The sequence below is a fragment of the Scophthalmus maximus genome, chromosome 22 (genome assembly GCF_022379125.1).
Source record: "Scophthalmus maximus strain ysfricsl-2021 chromosome 22, ASM2237912v1, whole genome shotgun sequence".
Lineage (NCBI taxonomy): Eukaryota > Metazoa > Chordata > Actinopteri > Pleuronectiformes > Scophthalmidae > Scophthalmus > Scophthalmus maximus.
In genome coordinates this window covers 5,958,682-5,977,500 of record NC_061536.1, presented here as the reverse complement: position 1 = coordinate 5,977,500, position 18,819 = coordinate 5,958,682, and the positions used below count along the sequence as shown (strand labels likewise).

General features: G+C 44.0%; 3 protein-coding genes across 6 annotated transcripts; 1 reads left to right on the top strand and 2 right to left on the bottom strand.

The window, feature by feature from the left end:
• Positions 1–3,726: 3,726 nt before the first annotated feature.
• Positions 3,727–6,024, bottom strand: LOC118292124 (ras-related protein Rab-25-like). 2 transcript variants are annotated; one of them, XM_035620817.2, is made up of 6 exons: positions 5,902–6,024; positions 5,683–5,766; positions 4,983–5,178; positions 4,553–4,746; positions 4,297–4,377; positions 3,727–4,204 (listed from the first exon to the last, which is right to left on the bottom strand). In XM_035620817.2, the coding sequence occupies exons 2-6, from the start codon at positions 5,717–5,719 to the stop codon at positions 4,077–4,079; spliced, it is 636 nt and encodes a 211-aa protein (XP_035476710.1). In that variant the 5' UTR covers positions 5,720–5,766; positions 5,902–6,024; the 3' UTR covers positions 3,727–4,076. The 2 variants fall into 2 exon arrangements, with proteins under 2 accessions (XP_035476710.1, XP_035476709.1); XM_035620816.2 differs by having other exon boundaries at positions 5,683–5,999.
• Positions 6,025–6,984: 960 nt separating this feature from the next.
• Positions 6,985–13,481, bottom strand: LOC118292122 (ubiquilin-4-like). 2 transcript variants are annotated; one of them, XM_035620814.2, is made up of 11 exons: positions 13,296–13,481; positions 11,808–11,959; positions 11,299–11,459; positions 10,938–11,200; positions 10,621–10,779; positions 10,280–10,502; positions 10,018–10,157; positions 9,325–9,408; positions 8,945–9,060; positions 8,590–8,857; positions 6,985–8,491 (listed from the first exon to the last, which is right to left on the bottom strand). In XM_035620814.2, exons 1-11 carry the CDS (start codon positions 13,437–13,439, stop codon positions 8,339–8,341), a joined length of 1,863 nt encoding a protein of 620 aa, XP_035476707.1. In that variant the 5' UTR covers positions 13,440–13,481; the 3' UTR covers positions 6,985–8,338. The 2 variants fall into 2 exon arrangements, with proteins under 2 accessions (XP_035476707.1, XP_035476708.1); XM_035620815.2 differs by having other exon boundaries at positions 11,311–11,459.
• A 1,395-nt stretch (positions 13,482–14,876) lies between these two features.
• On the top strand, positions 14,877–17,298 carry LOC118292125 (lens fiber membrane intrinsic protein). Of its 2 annotated transcripts, none has more exons than XM_035620819.2 (5): positions 14,877–15,107; positions 15,837–16,045; positions 16,551–16,700; positions 16,797–16,931; positions 17,130–17,298. In XM_035620819.2, the coding sequence occupies exons 2-5, from the start codon at positions 15,871–15,873 to the stop codon at positions 17,189–17,191; spliced, it is 522 nt and encodes a 173-aa protein (XP_035476712.1). In that variant the 5' UTR covers positions 14,877–15,107; positions 15,837–15,870; the 3' UTR covers positions 17,192–17,298. The 2 variants fall into 2 exon arrangements, with proteins under 2 accessions (XP_035476712.1, XP_035476711.1); XM_035620818.2 differs by lacking the exon at positions 14,877–15,107 and adding an exon at positions 15,177–15,363.
• Positions 17,299–18,819: the final 1,521 nt, after the last annotated feature.

The window sequence follows — 18,819 nt, the reverse complement described above, 5'->3', positions numbered from 1 at the left end:
GAGCACTTTCTGGGGCTGGGTGGTATTATTGCCTTTTTCCCCTTCAGCGGAAAGCGTTTCATTGAGAGTCACACAAAAGCTCCGGGTTTAATCTCCCAGTTTGGGCCAGATGTCTCCTCTCCTCAAGTGTCAGAGTGGTGCCAAGGTGAGAAATCAATGGTGTGAAGCTGTGAAGAGAGGTCAGCGGACTTGTGGTCAGGGCGGCTACATGAAACCGGGTTAAAGACACGGATTAGCCCATTACTAAGGGCGATTTAACTTTACTGCGCTAGAATGAGTGAAAAAAGTTGCCATTCACGGACTTTAACATGATCTGCCTCCTGCTCCCCAGATGTCATCACTTAAGCTCAAATGCTTACTCAGCAGAAAGCTCTCACTTGTCACGCTGGAGATAATGACGAGGCCATTTTACAGCGTCTCCGCTCTCAGGTTTCAGCTCAGAGCAGCACTCAACTAAATAGTCCACTGCGTCGCTTTACACCTGCAGCCGTTTAGCATCATCAGACACGCGGACAAACACCGGCTGCCATGGCAACTGAAGTATGTAATATTATGTTCGGTGGACCGACAACAAAGCGCTCAGCGGTGTTTGTCGCTGGCAACCTGTTTAATTTCATGCCGGGAAGGAATCTCGTGACCCCGGCCGGGCCTTGACTGCAGACGTCTGCGCACAACACGCTCCATTATGAAATTTGGGCCTTTTAAAGGAGTTAATTGACAAACGTGTAATGACGCAGCTAAACACGAGAAGGCACAGTTATGGGAAGTTTTTCTTTTCGTTTTTTTCTTCAGGCACATTGTAATGTCATGATAAGGCACACTCTTAACATTCTGTCTGCAGTCGCCTCAAGGCAGTTATCGCCTCTCGGCTCGTTTTCAGCTCGTTTTCAGCTCTCCTTCCAGTGCACTTTTTGGGAAGCGGAGAGTCTGAACACACAGCCACCCATTGGCTCACCTCTCCCTTTGATTGGTCGCCATAACAACATCACCATGGTAATCAGCACGTATTGACTTTGATTCTATTTATGTGATGATGTCAGCTGATGTGGATATCTCATATGTGTGTCCTCAGCTGACACACACACACACACAGACGCAGGGTGATGGTGGAATGTAGACTCTGTCACACATGTTGGTTTTGCTGTCATAGACAGGAGCTTGATCGAGACCTTTGTGCCTTTTACTACCACCACCTATTGTATTGTTGCTATGCAATGAAAACCATGTAACGTAAATGGATTATAGATGTCTTTCACACGCACACGCACACACATTCCCCAAATTTAAACAGGAGGATATGTGATCTTAAATGGGTTGAGAAAAAAATGTGTTGTCTACATGACAAGAGATGATATGCACAAATACGACAAAATACGTGTGTGTGTGTGTGTGTGTGGTCGATAGGAATATTTTGGGCCTCAAAAACTGAGAAATAAGGAACAAAAGGGTTATTTTTTGACATATTTGGTATGTGAATAGAAGTTGTGCAACACTTGTTTGGATTATGTGGGTTTGAGATACCAACATGCAAACAAACTAACTAACCAACACAGGAAGTTGAAATAAACAGCAGAAAAGCAGCTCGGTAAATGCCAGACAGCAAGTCGGGACAAACTCAGGAAGTCTGTGGAATCAGTAATCTGGGAGGAGAAAAGAATCATAAAGACAAAAAAGGATCATGCATCCATAAGTTTTTTTTTTCTAGAGATGCTCCATGGGGTCAAAAGGTCCTCAGTAAGTACAAAGTACAAAGTAGTAAGGACAAGATTCCCCACAGTGACAAAGTGCTGGAGGAGGAATCACGTGCCACCACACTAAAGCACATTTGTGTTATGTTTTTTTACCTAACCAAGCCATGAAGTCATGGAAAACAATTGAAACTACAAAATATGCTTTAAACCACGACTGCTTGTTCAGAATGAACTATTACAAAACAGGCCCCGGGCATATAGCGACCTACCACTACATTTTGAAAAAAGTATTACCAGTTATAATGTCAGACACACTTTTCACAGGCTACACGCGGTCTAGTAGCATGTGAGTAACAGCCACCACATGCATGTGCTACATTCAGTTCCTTCCAACAACTTTGCCTTTTGAGGTGAGGTCAGAGACACTCAGATCCAGGTGCAGTTTGTGATCTCTTGCTTCATTGTTCAGCCCTCTCGCTCACTGGCAAGCAGAATAAAAGAGCTCTTAGTTTTGTTAATTCATGATTTTTCGCGAACGTAACCCTCACCTCGCAACGTGGGACGGACGGAGATGTGCAGACATCATGACTATCCTTTCAACCTGTGCAGCCTGCTCCGACCGCATGTGGATTATTGCACCAGATGCTTTCAGTCAGGCCATAAAAAATAAAATATCCTTATGCACATGCAGGAAATAATTAAACACTCACCGGCCGGTGCAGAGCCTACCCTTGCCTATCATATTTCCATAAGAGAAACCTAATAAAAGCTTTTGTGGGCTTTTCAACGGTAGCAAAACGATTTCTGGCTGTGAAATCACTCACACACACACGCACACACAGACACAGACACACACACACACACACACACACACACACACACAGAGACACACAGTCATTATCCACCACTGCTGCAGATTAATATTCTGTCAGCTGAACCACCAGAGTCTGTCCAATTACGTCCATACACACTGACACACGGCCTGTGAATAACTTTACAATTCGTGAGAAAAGTGTAAATTCATTTCCTATACTTTACGAGAGAAAGCTGATTAGCCCTGTGAAGTGGGAGTCAGAGGTTACGTTGCTACCGTGGCAACGACACCACAGCACCACCATGTGATCTCAATGGCATGATCGCTAATGTCATGATCAGAGACGAGTTGGTCGTGTGAGATGAGTTAATGAGGAAATGGAAAGGACCAAATGCACTACAGCCATTGAGCTTTCAACATCAACACTGCCACCTAAAGGCAGACAGAACACCTTCCTCTCGTGCTGATAGAGAAAAAATCCCCCAAAATGTGTGTGACCCCTTAAAAATCTGACATTTGTTACATGATTGAATGATTTCCAATTACTTGCCTCCAATAATAATTTGTATGTGACGTGTTTTTCTGTCTAGATAAGTTTTCCTAAAATGGCATCTACTCCTTTTCTCGTAAAAAAAACATTCAGAATCTACAAAAGTGCAAAATTGCTGCAGAGGAGGCTTCAGATTTCCTCATTGCAATTTTGGACCACAATTTGTTTTAAAGTTGTTTTGATGACACAGAGTTATTCTTGTACAAACACGTCTTAACCGAAGAGGGAATGTGAGCGCTGAGCAACATCCCACACCCTCGTCAAATTAACGTGAAAACAGCCCTCTGGTGTAGAACTTTGACTCCATTTGAAGCTGTGTCCCTAGCAACTACTTCACGGGGTGCAGGCTTATGATTTTTTTCGAAGTTGGATCAAAAATTAATTTCCTGTTTTCAGACCGTTTCGTTTGAATCATTCTCAAAGGCACGAAGACACAAGCCAAAATGTGTTCCTTGATATTAAACAAAACTGTTTTCCCCCTTCCGCAGTAATCATCTCATGTCCTCTTTGATTCATTCTTGCAACTCACAAGTTGAGCTGCACAGTTGTATACTGTCTGATTCTCTTGATGTCACATCATCCCTCTCTCCTTTCCGTATGTGCGATTTAGATCACCTGTCTAATACCGATAACACATTCGTGTTTTGTGTGGGAATTACATGCAGACAGAATAACATAAATAATTTATTGCAAATAATTCCCAGTGCATTCCTGTATAAAAGCAACAAAACTTTACAACTCCTTGGATCAGATCGACAGTAGAAGCACCCAGATAGCCACCATAAGAAATAAAGTGTATTTTAAAAAATAGGGATTTGTAATGTTTTTGAGCTATATACTGTCCAGAGGGTTTTTTCTTACGCCGACTTCTCAAGTATCAAGCAGGTACCTCACTCATCAAATTGTGTGTAAGTGAGCTCATGCATGAGCTTGAACGACAATCGAGCGTGATGTTGCTCCAGCGTGGCCACGGCGGGCCTAAACGTGGCCACGCTGGGCATAAACGGGGTGCTGCACTCCGTCAGGCGCTCTTGCAGCAGCCTCCGCGCCCCTCCTGTGCCTCGCTGGTCGGTCCGATGGGGTTGGACAGGGTCACAGCACTGATGGAGCCACGGGTCACCTCTCTGCTCGCCACCTTTGTGTGGATTGCTGGAGGTAATGGAGACACATCACAGGGTGAGTCCAAGAAAACAGAGGGTGGGCGTGTATTTTGACAAAAGTTACTGAAACCACCCCCCTACCAGTAAGGACTTCATTGAAAGCAGCTTCGACATTGGTGGAGTCCAACGCAGATGTTTCCATATACATGAGACCTTTCTTCTCTGGATGGGTCCGGGGGTTAGGAGCATGCAAAGCAAAGATCACTATCAACAAAATCTGGTCATTTTTTAAAGAGCGCACAGTAAAATACTGGATATTAGATACACTTATCAATGTCAGGTGAATTGGTACAAGAATCTGTAGATATAAAAACAATGATAACATCAGTGAACTGACCTGCAAAGTCCTTGGCCTCCTCCATGGGCACGGTCCTGAGAGTGTCCAGGTCTCTCTTGTTCCCCACCAGCATGACCACAATGTGAGGGTCTGCGTGGTCGTACAGCTCTTTCAGCCATCGCTCTGCGCTCTCGTAGGTCAGATGCTTGCTAATGTCATAGACCAACAGTGCCCCGACCGCTCCCCTGTAATACCTGCGTCCACCAGGTGAGAGAGACCAATTTAACATTTGTTGAAGCTTAAGGAAGTGCATGGTTATTATTGTGAAATGTTTGATATGGGCGATGGAGTGACTTTTACTTACTCAAACTGGCACGTGATAATGCTCACCTCTTTATTATCTACCTATTACTCATGTATATATCCATGTGTGTGTGTGTGTGTGTGTGTGTGTGTGTGTGTGTGTGTGTGTGTGTGTGTGTGTACCCACGCTGAGGTGATAGCCCTGTAGCGCTCCAGCCCTGCTGTGTCCCAGATTTGAGCTTTGATGGTGTAGTTGTCCAGCTGCACGGTCCGCGTGCTGAACTCCACACCGATGGTTGTGCGACTGTCGTGATTGAACTCATTTTTGGTGAAGCGAGACAGAAGGTTGCTCTTTCCCACGCCGGACTCCCCTATCAAAACCACTGAACAGGGACAGACAGACAATTTAAATCCATTTGTCAGAAATACTTAAGTTCAGTGGTCAAAGGAGAAGTTTCTGTAATGAATCAGAGATGCTTCATCTGAATTAACATGTGCAGACTTTCTGTCACCCTCACGAGACACCAGAACGGACGTTATGACATCACATAAACGTGGAAGATCTGCCCAGCAGCTGATTTTACTGTGGAAGGAATGGACTGGAAATGCACATTTTAATCAAGAAAATAAACATAAAAGCAACCCAACAGTCTCAGTGAGGAGGGAAACATGTGATAGTTTCTCTGGTGGGTCAAAGGTCAAATGGTTTATGGTGAAATGGACATAAAGCTATCACTTCCTTGTTTCCCTCCCCGTTTCAGGGAAATTTCAGGAAGCAACTACAACCAGAGCTGCACCTGGCAGCTTCCACGGATCCACAGATTTAAATGAAAACACAACACGTAATCTCTTCCTACACAATCACTGCTGAATCAAACACGACTCACCTTTAAAGACAAAATTGTATGAGTCATCAGACCCCATGGTGCGCGAAGTGGCGACAGGCTCTTGTGTCACTCAGTAAATATCAGCTTCCCAGGTAGAGAAGAGCAACAAGGAAAAAAATAACACGGACAGAAAAAACAAACAAAATCAGGCCTCGCTCCTCTTTCTCTCCACACGGTGAAAATGGAGGAGAATACGGGAATAGGCTAGGCTGTACCCACCCGCTTCCTTCTCTATCTGTGGATAGGGGTAGCTCCTGATCGAGGGCAGGCAGGCAGGCAGGCAGGAGTCCTGCTGGCCTGCCGATCCCTCATCAGCTGACACCAGAGGGAGGGCCGGTAGGTGGGAGGAGGGGGAGCAGGTGGAACAGGTAGAACCGCTCACAGGTAGTCACCGCACACAGACTCCACCCTCTCCCACACTCTCCTTTCACCGAAGGGACTCTTTTCATTTGTATGACAATATACCTGACCCAACAGGTGGATCTGTGTGTAGCAACACATCACCATTTTACCTCGTCTGATGTGGGACGTACTCGTGTTCATGTCTCACTTGCACTTGATTGTAATGGTTTTTGGAGCACAGCCTAAAAAAAACTGATGTATAAACAAAGTTATTAACAGCACACTTACAGTTTAAGCTCACGTGGTAATGCTGATTTTGCTATGGCTGTCAGAAATCCTAATATAATGCATCATGGTTTTATCAACACATTCACACTGTAACAATATGAGCCATTATGTAGCCTTGCTTTTTATACGTGACTGGGATTATTTCCTGGAACAAATGAATATGATAAACTCCAGGGGAGACGATTTCCAGACTCAGTTAAGCTCTTTTTTTAGAGGAATTACATTAAAAGAATTGGCTGTTGAAATTGTCATTCATTTTTAATTTATAATTGGAAATTAGGAAATTGTATCTAACTTTTGCATGTTCCCTATGATTACTTGAACAAAAAGGAAAGGATGAATTTTCATCTTTTCCAGAAACCTGCCTCTGAGTTCAGGATTACGTATCAATTCCATTCTATGAAATTATTGGGAAATATGGTATCTATAAAATAAAGTGTTACCGATAACTGTTCCAGACAAACTGTAACTGTCAGTGTGATAATTTGTTCCCCAAAGACTGATGATCACTGACAAACTGCTACATTTTGATATCTAACAATGAACATAATCAGAGCAACAACCTGATGATTGTACAAGAAATTAAATGACAAAAGATTTTAATGAATAAAAAGCTACAGACGTCATCTCTCACAATCACAAGGCTACAATCAACCGACACGGGCCATTGACTGTTTTTGACCATGTTTTATTTATTTTTTTAGTACAGTACTGTTAAAAGTTAGTTCCAACATGTTCAATTGGGAGATGGTTTTTTTTTCTTCAGCTGAGGTCAACAGACAAAGCAAAGCTATCAAAGCAGTTGCCAAGGTTACCACAACTACAATGCTGAGATTTTCAAAAGGAAAAAAAGAATAAGATGACCTAGAATTTGATTTTAGAAACATATGGTGCCACCATACTTCAAGTGTTGGTAAAGCCTTTCCATTCTTTATTTATTTAATCTTTTACTCAGTTGATTTCCACGTTTATTTTATGCGAGACAAATCATAAGTATGTCTAGGTACTAACTGCACCTCAAAAAAAAAAAAAGGATAAAATTAAAATCAAATGAAGAATCAGATTAAAATGAAAGAAAGTTGGTTTGTTTCATTCATATTCATTCTAACAGTGTCCCCTGCTTCAGAGATGCTGCAATGTGATATTTGATTATGGTTACACTTCTGGATGATGTGTGTGGAATTTATTGTGGGGTTTTCTAATTAACCCGCTGAGTGACGGTGTACTTTGCTGACAATACTCTTACAGGGCATGGGAGGACAGAAGGCACAGCAGTGGTGCCTCAGAAGGAAAAAGACACTGTGCACCTGAGAGTGGGCACTTTTATCCGGAATGACAAATTACAAGTTTAGGGAAGTATGTAGGGCGTCATTTTCTGAAGCGCTTGCAATAAATAGTGAAAAACTGCTGGGCAAAAACAGCTTTTTGTGTAGAAACTCAAGAACAGGGAAGAGCACGGAATGGGATAGAACGCCTGGACAAGATTCCTGTCCATGTTCCGTCTGTATACCAGAAGACCTTCATGAAGCCCTTCATGTATTAATCTGCTAGTGAAAGGCTAACAACCCGTCTCATGATGGCCATGTATGAACAACAGCCAATCACATCACATGGGTTTAATGTGTACTGTGTAAATGTCTGTCTGCAACACTCCACCCCAGTTTTATGTGAGGACAACGATGAATTAAGAAATGGTTCGGGAATCCCTTCTCTGGGGAGGTTTTTTGCTCCTCGTCTCTGCACCAGAACACCCCTCAAAGGTGAGAGTGGGCAAGTCCGGCTCTACAGCAGCACTCTGGGACAGATCTGGGTGAATGACGCCAAAAAGAGAAAGTATGGGGACTAGGGAATGATCTGAGAACAGATGCAGAATGAGAGCCTAACAGATCCTGCCCGAGCTGTTTTCTGTAAAGTTTGGGACGATACACTTAAATTTCTCTTGGTTCTCTGTAGATGCTGGGTGTGTGTGTATGAGTTAGGTGTGTATGTATGCACGTGTCTGTGTGTCAGTGTGCACTGTATGTCTTTACGAGGGCTGTGAGCCCAGCAGTCTCTCAATAGCGGCATTGATGTCTCCTCCAGTAGCAATGAGGGCCTGCAGGTTGGCTTCGCGGTTGATGAAGCCCATGGCGCTGAGCTGGTCCAGCTGGGACTGGAACCGCACCTCTGGGGTTTGGATCTACAGGAAGAGAAAATTGGGAAACATTAAAGTATTTTTAAAAATATATAAAAAAATCATGCAGGTGTGAAGGACGTAATTCCTGTGTATGCGTGTACCGTTGCGCCTCCTCCTGCACCTCCTCCTCCTCCTCCAGCAAACATCTGTAGCATCTGTTGCATCAGCTGCTGCTGGGCAGTGTTCGTTCCTGCACTGCTGGGTGAGGAGGCCGGGTTCTCTGTGGGCATGCCGGCTCCTGTTGGTATTCCGGGAATTCCTCCTGTTGGCATCCCGGGAATTCCTCCTGTTGGCATGCCGGGAATTCCTCCTGTTGGCATCCCAGGAATTCCTCCTGTTGGCATCCCAGGAATTCCTCCTGGCATCAGACTAGGCCAAAAGAAAAAAACATGAGTTAAAAAAATAATACATCACCTATATAAAATGCAATGTGTATATTCATCTGTGTGCACACACCTCGGCATGAGGCCTGGCGCTTCTGTCTGCAGCGTCTGGAGACCCTGTTGGATCTGCATTAGAGCTTGCATGGCTCTGGGGTTGGTCATCACTGACAGGGCCTCTGGGTTCTGCATCTGCAACCAAACAGACAGAATAACAATAAGTAAACAACGGACCAATTTGTGGTCCATTGAATGCATCTTAATTTCTCAGAAACTGCCAAAAATATCTGAGCTTGTAGCAGAAAGTGTATGTCAGGTATCTATAATCCTTGAAACAGAATGTTCTGCGTGTACAATATACTTCATTGTGTGACCAGGATTACCCTTTCTGCTATTGTAGAAGAAAATTAAAATTAAGATCTAGGTCTGAGTTAATTGGAGTGAAATGTGTGTTACCTGCTGCAGAAAGACGGGTAGCTGAGCTCTGAACTGATCCTGCAGCTGAGGGTTTCCAGCAAACAAGGGATTATTCATCAAGACCTGTTAGAGAGAGAGAGAGAGAGAGAGAGAGACAGAGAGAGAGAGAGAAACAGTCAAGGTCATTTTTATTCCACACTGAATGTCCTATTGACTCACTAGAGATTATATTTAAATTAAATGCAATTTAGCACCTCACCTAAGATTTAAAACAAATATTGCATCACAGAAATAATGGTTCTGGAGAATCCCTGTCTTTCGTGTCACTGCTTGTGCAGCAGTCCACTGTTAACATGATCTGGTTTTCCACACAGCCAGTCTTGTTTATAAAAAAGCAAATCAGTCAGAGCCGTGCTGTTTATTCTGTCTAACAATTTGCTGCAAATACAAGTGAACTTAACAGACGATCCCCTCTGTTCTCTGCGAGTGTTCACTACATAACTGGACTTATTGGCCTAATTCACAACAGGCCCAGTGAAATCCTACTATTTACAATTGATTACAAGCTGAAGAGTTCAGTACAATCAATCCAAACCATATGTGGTACACAATCCGTATAACAGAGTTCTAGGATTTCAACCTAGAATTTTGGGGTTTGTAGTGTTACGATATCTGTATGTCCGTTCTGTAGCGGTGGGAATGTGTACGTGCACACCTCTTTCCACTGCTTACCTGGGAGGCCAACTCCGGGTTTTGAGACAGTGACTGCATCATACTGCGCATGTAGGGAGCAGACAGCATGTTCTGCATCAGCTGAGGGTTGTCCGAGATCTGCTGCAGTAGACTCTGCATTCCTGGGCTGTTGAACATGCCTGCGATGCATAGAAAAGTCGGTTAGTGTACATACAAGAAAATACAGTAACCAAACAACTTGCAGGTCTACAACAAATGGACATGTATGTTATTATGAGAACCACAGCCTGTTCTGTTTTACCATTGCCCAGACTTCCTGGATTGATGCCCAGAGGATTGGACACACTGGGGTTGGTCCCTCCGGTGGTGCTAGTGCTTCCTGTGGTGCTCCCGCCACTCTCAGGAGGGTTAGAAGAATTTGGTGGGCCCCATGGATTGGGCAGAGGCTCCCGGTTCTCTGTCCGTGATGGTTGGACACCAGACTCAGAGTTGCCACCTAGAGCTGAGAACGGGTTGCTACCAAACTACAGGGAAAGAGATCAGACATATTTATAAACAAAACAGTAGACAAAACCAACCCAAGCAAAGAATTGATACAGCGCTAATATGAAGATTTGATCAGCAGGCATTCCTTTGAGTTACCTGTTCCCTGGCAGCACTGAACATAGGTTCCTGGATGTCTGTGTACATCCTTCGCAAGGCATTGTAACCTCCTGGGATGCTCTCCAGGTTGCTCAGAGCCCGGTCCTGGTTCCGCATCATTTCCTGCATCATGGCTGGGTTCCTGGCCAGCTCCATGGTCTGGGAGGCAAATAAAAGAGCAACAAAGGCTCGTGAGTTAAAGTTGATATTTAAACGAAGCAAGCAAACGCTGAGTAAAGATAACCAAATGCAGTGGGAACCTATTGAAGTCATGCCTGTGCTTACTACAGAAGTACCATCCAGCCATTTTCCTTTACCTGTCTCATGAGCTCGGGGTTGTTGAGCATGTGAGAGATCTCAGGATTGCGTTCCATCAGCTGTTGCATCTGAGGATTGGCCATGATCATCTGCCTCATCAGGTCAGGGTTGGACATCATGTTCTGCACCAGTGGGTTCTCCATGATCTGAGAGAGCATCTCTGGGTTGGACATGAGCTGCCTCTGCATCTGCTGCTGCAGTTCCATGAAGTTAGCTGAGCCCATGCCCAGTCCAGACAGACTGGATAGGTCACCAAAGCCAGCTGAGGAAGGACAGATGGAGGGTTAATGATGATTAAACACGTCATCTTTCTGGTGCTGAACTAATAAAGTAGTGTTTGAATGAAAAATAGGTACATACGGGTGGACTCACTCAGTATGTTGGGTGTCTGTGTGGGTGGTGGGGCAGAGCCAGTAGAACCTGCTGTGGGGGAGGGTTCGGTGCCTGGACTAGAGGTGGATGAAGTTCCTGCTTGAGTGGAGGTTGAGCTAGAGGCCGTGGGGCTGGCACCTTCTCCTGCCCTACAGGGGTAATTTGTAAGGAGGAGTTCAGTACATACACAAGCTGACAGTTTGGCTGAATGATAGGTGAGGTTAAACATTAATGCAACAGTTTCACAAAAGCCCTTCTAGGGGCGGGTGTTGCAAATTCCCCTCTGCACTTAACACTTTGACACTTGTATCAGATAACTGTTTTCAGTTAGTTCATGTACAATGTATTAATCAAATGAATCCTAAACAAGACATGCAAGTTCCCTGAATTTTAATTGAAATGATAGCTGCATAAACTTTTTGATTTCCAATAACACAACACACAGAAAATTTGAACATCACAACCCATCCCTAATTTGTATGACAATCAAGTCTTACTTGTGTGCCGTCTTGATGACTAGGTGAACTGTCAGGCCATCCTTGATGCCGTGTTGGCTGAGGCTGTCGCCGTCCTTCAAGATCTTCCCCGCGAAAATAAGAACCAACTGGTCCTGTTTGGCTTTAAACCGCCTAGAGATCTCTTCTTTGAACTGTATGACAGCAAAAAAGGTGATTAATAAAAGAGAGAGGGAAAGGGGGCGAGAAAGAAACTGGATATGAAAAGGGTGTTATTAATGAGAATGACATGGATACGCTTCAGTAGCGCTACTCTAATCGGTTTCTTTCCTGTTGCAAGCGTCAAGCCACAAGGATCCAATTCCCAAGAAAAGTCCTCTGTACTTATCCTATTAGCAGTGGTCCCAACACTCCACATCTGCCAAATTCAGTTAGCATTTGACTACTGTGTGAACCATTATTCAGACAGACAATGATCTCATCCCGAGGGGAACCTGCAGCACGGTGCCATCTTCCATCTTCACTGTAAATGATATGTTTTACTCATCCTAACCTCTTGTAGAGCTGGTGTGGGCATGCAGGGACATTCTACCAATTAACGACACAATTCACTAACAAAAATCAAATCTCACGAAAGATTCCCTTTTCTTTCTTCTAACCGCAACCATCAGTTGTTTTCTGACATGTTTCTTGTGTTGCTGTTTATTTCCAGTTTGGATTTCCCTACATGCTTTTTAAAAAATGTTTTTATTCATTGCTAGTCCTCATGGCATTCACACCTCGTTGCTCTAGATCTCCTCGTGTAAAGCCATGTGAAGGAAGGTATGACACCACATGCCCAGAGATGTCAGGGGTACCAAGTCCAAGAAAATGGCCACTGTGTGAACTATGCTACAGGAACCATGCTTTCGTCTCGGCGTCGTGATTGCATGGTGGTGTCAGTGTAACGCGTCTCCAGGCAATCTGCAGCCGCCGGAGTGCCGAGTATTCCCAGGGAGGCTGAATGACTCAGTGGCAGCGGGGAGAATGTTCTAGAGGTTCAACCGAGCGTTGGTGTCCACTCAGTCTGCTGAGCCGAGGTGGAAAATGACAGCGACTCGGTTCACGGTCGATCCGACACGATGTCCTCGGTTCTGTGCGGCCACCGCCGCCGAGGCACGGCCGGAGAACAGCCCGTCAGCTGACACTTGTTTGGCTACCCGGTTAGCAGACGTCGCCTCACCTGACGCGATATAGCTAGCTAGCTAGCTGTTAGCCGTTAGCCGGCTAGCCGGTTAGCCATTTCAAATGTGGACATCGTTGTAGCCCTCTGTAGGGCGTCAACGGCGCTGATAGCGCCGGACAATTGTCAACCCAGTCGGCACTACTTTCACCACGCGCGACTTGTTTAATTTCACACACTCCCAGTTAGCCGGGGAGAGTGACGACAAATGCTAACGCAGGCTAACTAGCCTCCTAGCCGAAGTTGTGGGCAGGGGCATGACGTTAGAGCACGCACCAGTCAGCCGCGCGCCTGGAGAATCGACCAACCTGAGTGACGGAGGCATCCTCTGCGATGGCGATTTCTTCTTTGTCTTTCGGGGTTTTCACTGTGACCTTGATAATAGTTCCCTCCGACGCTTCGGCTTTATTATTGTTGTTATTACCAGGATCTGCGGCGCCTTGGTCAGCCATCTTTACTCCACCAATGGAACAGCTCGCGTCTGGCGTCAGCTTCCGGGTCATAAGAGGTCAAACGTCTTTCCAGAACGAATCTCATGAGTTCACATCTGCCCGGGTCATCTTAAGTACAGCAATGGAAAAAAAATATTAATAAAAAAAATATTTAGCCCCCGAAAATGACTGGACAACAAACTCACAAAAACTGTCAATTGCAGTCAATTAATTATTATATTTTTCCAGGAACTTAAAGATTTCACTTACCACTTTCCTCTGCTGATCATGTATTTCCACACTCACATCTGTCAGAGAATCTAAGGAGACATCACATGACAACATCATTCATCGTTGCTTGTGTTTGTCATTCTGTGTCTGCATGGCTGTGCCTGTTGAAATGTCAGGCTCAATGTCGAGTTTTGATCAACATATTAATTAATTTAACATTGTCTGCTAACCATTCATACAGTTTTTTTCCCCTATTCGTCACTTAAACAGCTGGGTCTATTTCTAACAGTCAGGCTCTTTGCTCAGGGTTCAGGGATCAAACCCAAAACAGGCCTGAATTTTGGAGGAGCCAAAATATGGTTAAATATTAGCCACTGTATATGATGACACAGTGAGAATATGGAGTATAATGTAAAGTGATGATTTTAATTCAGCCTGCCTGACCAATGCTGATCTTATCAGGAATCATTTAACTGGCCTGGGCCAGAGGTGCCAGCAGCAGTTGTTCATGGACATGCTTATCCTGACATTAAGCTCGCTTATGTTTTCATTTGACCATTTCAACCCTTATTTAAATGGAAGCTGCCCAGTGAAACCACAGTCCAATCTGTTCGTGAGTAGGCAGTGGAGTAGTTGACCTTGCTCAAGGGCACAGTATTAATCATATTTCCTTTATGTTATACCACAAATTGAGGGACTGGAACATCCCCTCATACGCAGAAACACATGTAACCAAAAAGATCTCCATACCCCCCTGATTCCTGTTACTACAAGTATATTATTGGATTTCAACTGTTGTAGAATTTTCCTAGAGATCAAGCATGCATATGTATCTTTTGCACATATTCCTAAGTCACATTAGCTGCTTATGATTTTCCATTTCTGAATATTTATCCCAATATGGTCTGTAAGGTATAGCGATCAAAATATTAAAAAAACATTGATGATAATAGTTGATTTTTCATTAAAACAGTCCAAAAGGAGGCTGTATAGAGTGATCCCCTATATGTGTCCTTTCATGCTGCCACAGTGTGACAGCACTGAAAGAAAAGTGTCTGTTTCAGCACGTTGCATTGACACAGACAGACAGTCCTGCATACCTATGCATATCCCCACTTCTAGAGCACAGCATTTACAAACAAACAAAACCCAGAAAAAGAACACACACACACACACATACGCAAATGTACGGGGTCACGTGCACTGTGACCCCTGCAGTGTCTCATTCAAGTGCATCGCATACAGGGAGACCGATGGCTGCAAAGGATTCTGCTTTCATCAACAGAAAAACGAGGGGACAACTTTTTGGTTGTAGTATTGTCTGTGACTCTCTCCCTCTCTCTCTCCCTCTCTCTTTCCCACCAAGTGAGCGACAACTCTCTCACTTTTCCCCTCCGCCCGTCTCTTTCTTTACCTCTGGAAGGTGGGCAATAGAGAGGGTGCAGTTCCAGAAACAAGGTAAGGGATGACATTTCCGGGTTTTTTGCATGCCTGTGTGTGTATCCGAGAGTAACTTACGTCTACATTTATGACGACTGTGATCGGATGGAGGCTGGACAGAATCAGATAAAACCTCATTACTGCTGAAAAAACTCTGGTGTGAAGTGTGGATCGAGAAGGGGAACTATACCAAACAGCATCACAAAGAACAGCTTAAACTGGGGTTTTGCTTTGCACTTGTCCAACTCACAGTGATGTTTCCACTAAAGAAAAGGTAAATGTGTTTGGCAATAACTTTGAAGAACTTCAAACTATGCTACTCACAAATCATAGGGTTAAAGCAGCTGTAAATATACTTTATATTAATATTTCCTTGTTTTCCTCAGTGTGTGGAGGCGCTTTCTGATTGGCTGGCACCATATGTGGTTTTCAAACAGACAATCAAATATTTAATTTGCTTGCAAGATCCACTGTCACCCTCTTTTCAAGATCCTTTGTGAAGTTTTGGCAGAATTTGCACGAGTATTGTTTACATTTTTCCAAGGTACCTTAGGTTATATCATTGCACATACGTACTGCCTCAAAATGAACATATTCCAATCCATTCATCCGTGTGTTTTAGCGGTTAAATATTCAATTCCTTCAGCTGCAGCTCAGCTCTGAGACGACTGTGTGTGCACACAGAGGGAATTGCAAAGTGTACATTTTAATATTGGTAGTACCCCTACATTTATTTACCTCTCCTAGTTGCTCTGCACTGGCCCCGTTATCTCTGCTCAAGATGTACAGCTTCATGGGAGGGGGCCTGTTCTGTGCTATCGTGGGCAATATCCTGTTGGTGGTCTCCACCGCAACTGACTACTGGATGCAGTACCGTCTCTCTGGGAACTATGCCCACCAGGGTCTGTGGAGGTACTGCGTGTCCAACAAGTGCTACATGCAGACTGACAGCATAGGTAAGACACAAAGTGGTTATTCACTTCTTCTTTTTTTCAATTCCTGTGGGACAGCCAAGGAAACAGTTGAGATCAAAACCAAAGCACACACACAACGTTGTGTTTCTATCAGGGGAGCGTGTGGCTTTATTTTCAGCTTGACATTGCACCATTGCTGTGCGACTGCTATTTCACGCCAAGCCCCTGTATTTTTCACCATCAGCTAAAGCAAAAGACAAGTCATGTCTTCTCTTGAGAGTGTGAGACCTGCCATCTGTTCTTCCCCACCTTGTTCTTTTATTCTGTTTCAACAGTTGGTGTATGTCAAGGGTAAAATGTTTTCACAGATATTTGGAAGGGATTTAAATTATAACTGCCGAGATTTTTCCCACATTGGATCAATGAAATTACACTTTAAATAGGCAAAACTCACTGACTCACTTCCGGACTAACAGTAAAAATGAGTGAAGACATAAAGAGATTGCAAAAGCGACATCATTGATTATTTCTGCCTGTTTCCTTCCAGCTTACTGGAATGCCACCAGGGCGTTCATGATCCTCTCAGGGATGTCGTGCTTTGCAGGCATCATCGCTGGCATCATGTCCTTTGCACACTTCTCCTCCTTTGAGAGATTCAACCGCTCCTTTGCCGCGGGAGTCATGTTCTTTGTCTCCAGTGAGTTTTTCTTTCTTCTGACCTGACACACACCTACAGGAGTTACACAGAGCTGAATAAGTCAAACTGACGTGCACTCTCGTCCGACCTTCTCAGCTTTCTTTGTTCTACTTGGAATGGCCATCTACACCGGAGTGACAATCAACTTCCTGGGAAGGCGCTTTGGTGACTGGCGCTTCTCCTGGTCCTACATATTGGGCTGGGTGGCCATGCTTATGACCTTCTTTGCAGGTGAGAAAGGACCAAAAAAAAAAGTGCTACTTATTTTTAAATTGTCTTTAGTGATACAGTTTAAATGAAATGTTGATCCATGAATCCCAGGAGAATCTAAATTCTAAAAATAAAGTACGAATTTGATATAAAAATCTGATAGACCTATCGAATGTAACCTTGTTATCACATTACCACCACTGCCTCTGTCTGTTTCAGGTATTTTCTACATATGTGCCTACAGAATGTGTGAATGTAGGAGAGGAAATGGCCCACGCTAGAGGGGAGACAAACTGCATGTTCTTTTTCTTGTTTTTTTAGTTTTTTTTTTAAAAAGAGGACAATACCACTTTGAATGGAAGAAAAGTAATAAACACTGAGGCAGGTTTGACCGATCTACGGAGGGTATGGTGTCTGATGCTCCTCCTGGAGGCCTTAGACGACCTGTTTTCTAAGTCACATTCTTACAATATAGATTCTCTAGAAAATATCCATGATGATAGCGCAGAAGAAAATACAAACTTGATTAAACTGATCATGTGTCTAATTATTGTACCAGGATATTGATATTTTTCAAGCTCCTTTATCAAATCTTACTATAATTTGGCACATTCAATAAAGTTGGTCAACAAATGTTAGTGGGATTCTTTTGCCGCCGTGCTGACAGGCCACCAGCAGATGGCAGCACCGAAGCACTCCAATGAAAGCACTATTATAGAGCAGAGTGCTAGGATTTGACGAGGGATGGTGGGCAAGGTATTACAGATGGTGTCAGGATTCAATATCTGCTAGAATAACAAGATGCTGAGAAACATCATAACATAACATTAATTAACGTTAATCGAAGGCTACAGTCCTGACCAGCGGAGCAAATTCACACGTGGCTGTGACAGGGTTCCCCCTCAGGAAACGCTTTAGAGAAGCATGTGAAATACATTGTGGGAAAGGATGTAATATGGGAAATATTTTTCACGGCAGAGAACAATACATCAAAGGTATACCGTACATACCTTTGTCTCAGGATTCCCCCTGAAGCTGCGTTTGGGCAGACAGGGTTCCCCCTTAAACCAATAGTATGTTCTTTGTTAGGTTGTTGTTTAAGGAAAGGGATCCAGCTTTCCAGCCTGATCTTCCACAATATGTTTGTTGACATCCCCTGAGTATACTTAGTTATAGACTGCATATGGAGTGGTGATAGGTGTGTGCGTGCGTGTGTGTGTGTGTTTGTGTGTGTCTGTGTGTGTGTGTGTGTGCATGCGCGCGTGTGTGTGTGTGTGTGTGTGTGTGTCTGTGTGTGTGTGTTTGTGTGCGTGCGTGCGTGTGTGTGTTTGTGTATAACAGCAGAACAGAACCTGAGAAGAGGATCATGTTCCTGGACCGGGGGGACCAGGGTGGGGTCTCCCAGCCACTGATTGTTCCTCATCTCCTCTGTCATCAATAACGGCTTCCTCCTTTTCCTTGGTATGCATCCATTCCTCACCATCAGCTGGGAGGAAAAGAGCAGTAGCTGCTGAGGTAACGAATGTTTGGCTACTCAGTGACGCAGAAACAATGAGAGAAATGTAAACAGCCACTGGACTGATCCCTTGATCCTAGTTTCCATACCTGGCCCTCGTGGCTGCTGTGAGGAGATAAGCTCCGTAATATTGGGTTCTTTTCTCCAGATTTCTTTTATAGTCCATTCGAAAGCTTCCACTGAGGCCAGATCTTAGTAACCTGTCCGACGACTTGGCAAAATGTCACATTTTAGAGCATCAACAAGATGATTTATAATATTTAACTAGTGCCCACAAAGGGATGTTCCTCAGTTTATAGAACCCCCCTTTTTTTTTTTAAAGAGGTGAAGATGTTATTTTCATTCCCTACTTTCACATATGCAGTAAGTACAGTGTGACCAATCATCACAATA

What these genes read in the sequence shown, in the direction of transcription:
- LOC118292125 (XM_035620818.2), top strand. Translation starts at nt 15,344, where the DNA reads ATGTTTCCACTAAAGAAAAG. An exon ending in ATGTTTCCACTAAAGAAAAG is followed by an intron (nt 15,364 to 15,836) that starts GTAAATGTGTTT and finishes TACCTCTCCTAG; the next exon opens with TTGCTCTGCACTGGCCCCGT. An exon ending in AGTCATGTTCTTTGTCTCCA is followed by an intron (nt 16,701 to 16,796) that starts GTGAGTTTTTCT and finishes CGACCTTCTCAG; the next exon opens with CTTTCTTTGTTCTACTTGGA.
- LOC118292124 (XM_035620817.2), bottom strand. Translation starts at nt 5,719, where the DNA reads ATGGGGTCTGATGACTCATACAATTTTGTCTTTAAAG. An exon ending in ATACAATTTTGTCTTTAAAG is followed by an intron (nt 5,179 to 5,682) that starts GTGAGTCGTGTT and finishes GTCCCTGTTCAG; the next exon opens with TGGTTTTGATAGGGGAGTCC. An exon ending in TTTCAATGAAGTCCTTACTG is followed by an intron (nt 4,205 to 4,296) that starts GTAGGGGGGTGG and finishes CATTACCTCCAG; the next exon opens with CAATCCACACAAAGGTGGCG.
- LOC118292122 (XM_035620814.2), bottom strand. Translation starts at nt 13,439, where the DNA reads ATGGCTGACCAAGGCGCCGCAGATCCTGGTAATAACAACAATAATAAA. An exon ending in TCCAGGAAGTCTGGGCAATG is followed by an intron (nt 10,158 to 10,279) that starts GTAAAACAGAAC and finishes TATGCATCGCAG; the next exon opens with GCATGTTCAACAGCCCAGGA. An exon ending in GCGCCAGGCCTCATGCCGAG is followed by an intron (nt 8,858 to 8,944) that starts GTGTGTGCACAC and finishes CTTTTGGCCTAG; the next exon opens with TCTGATGCCAGGAGGAATTC.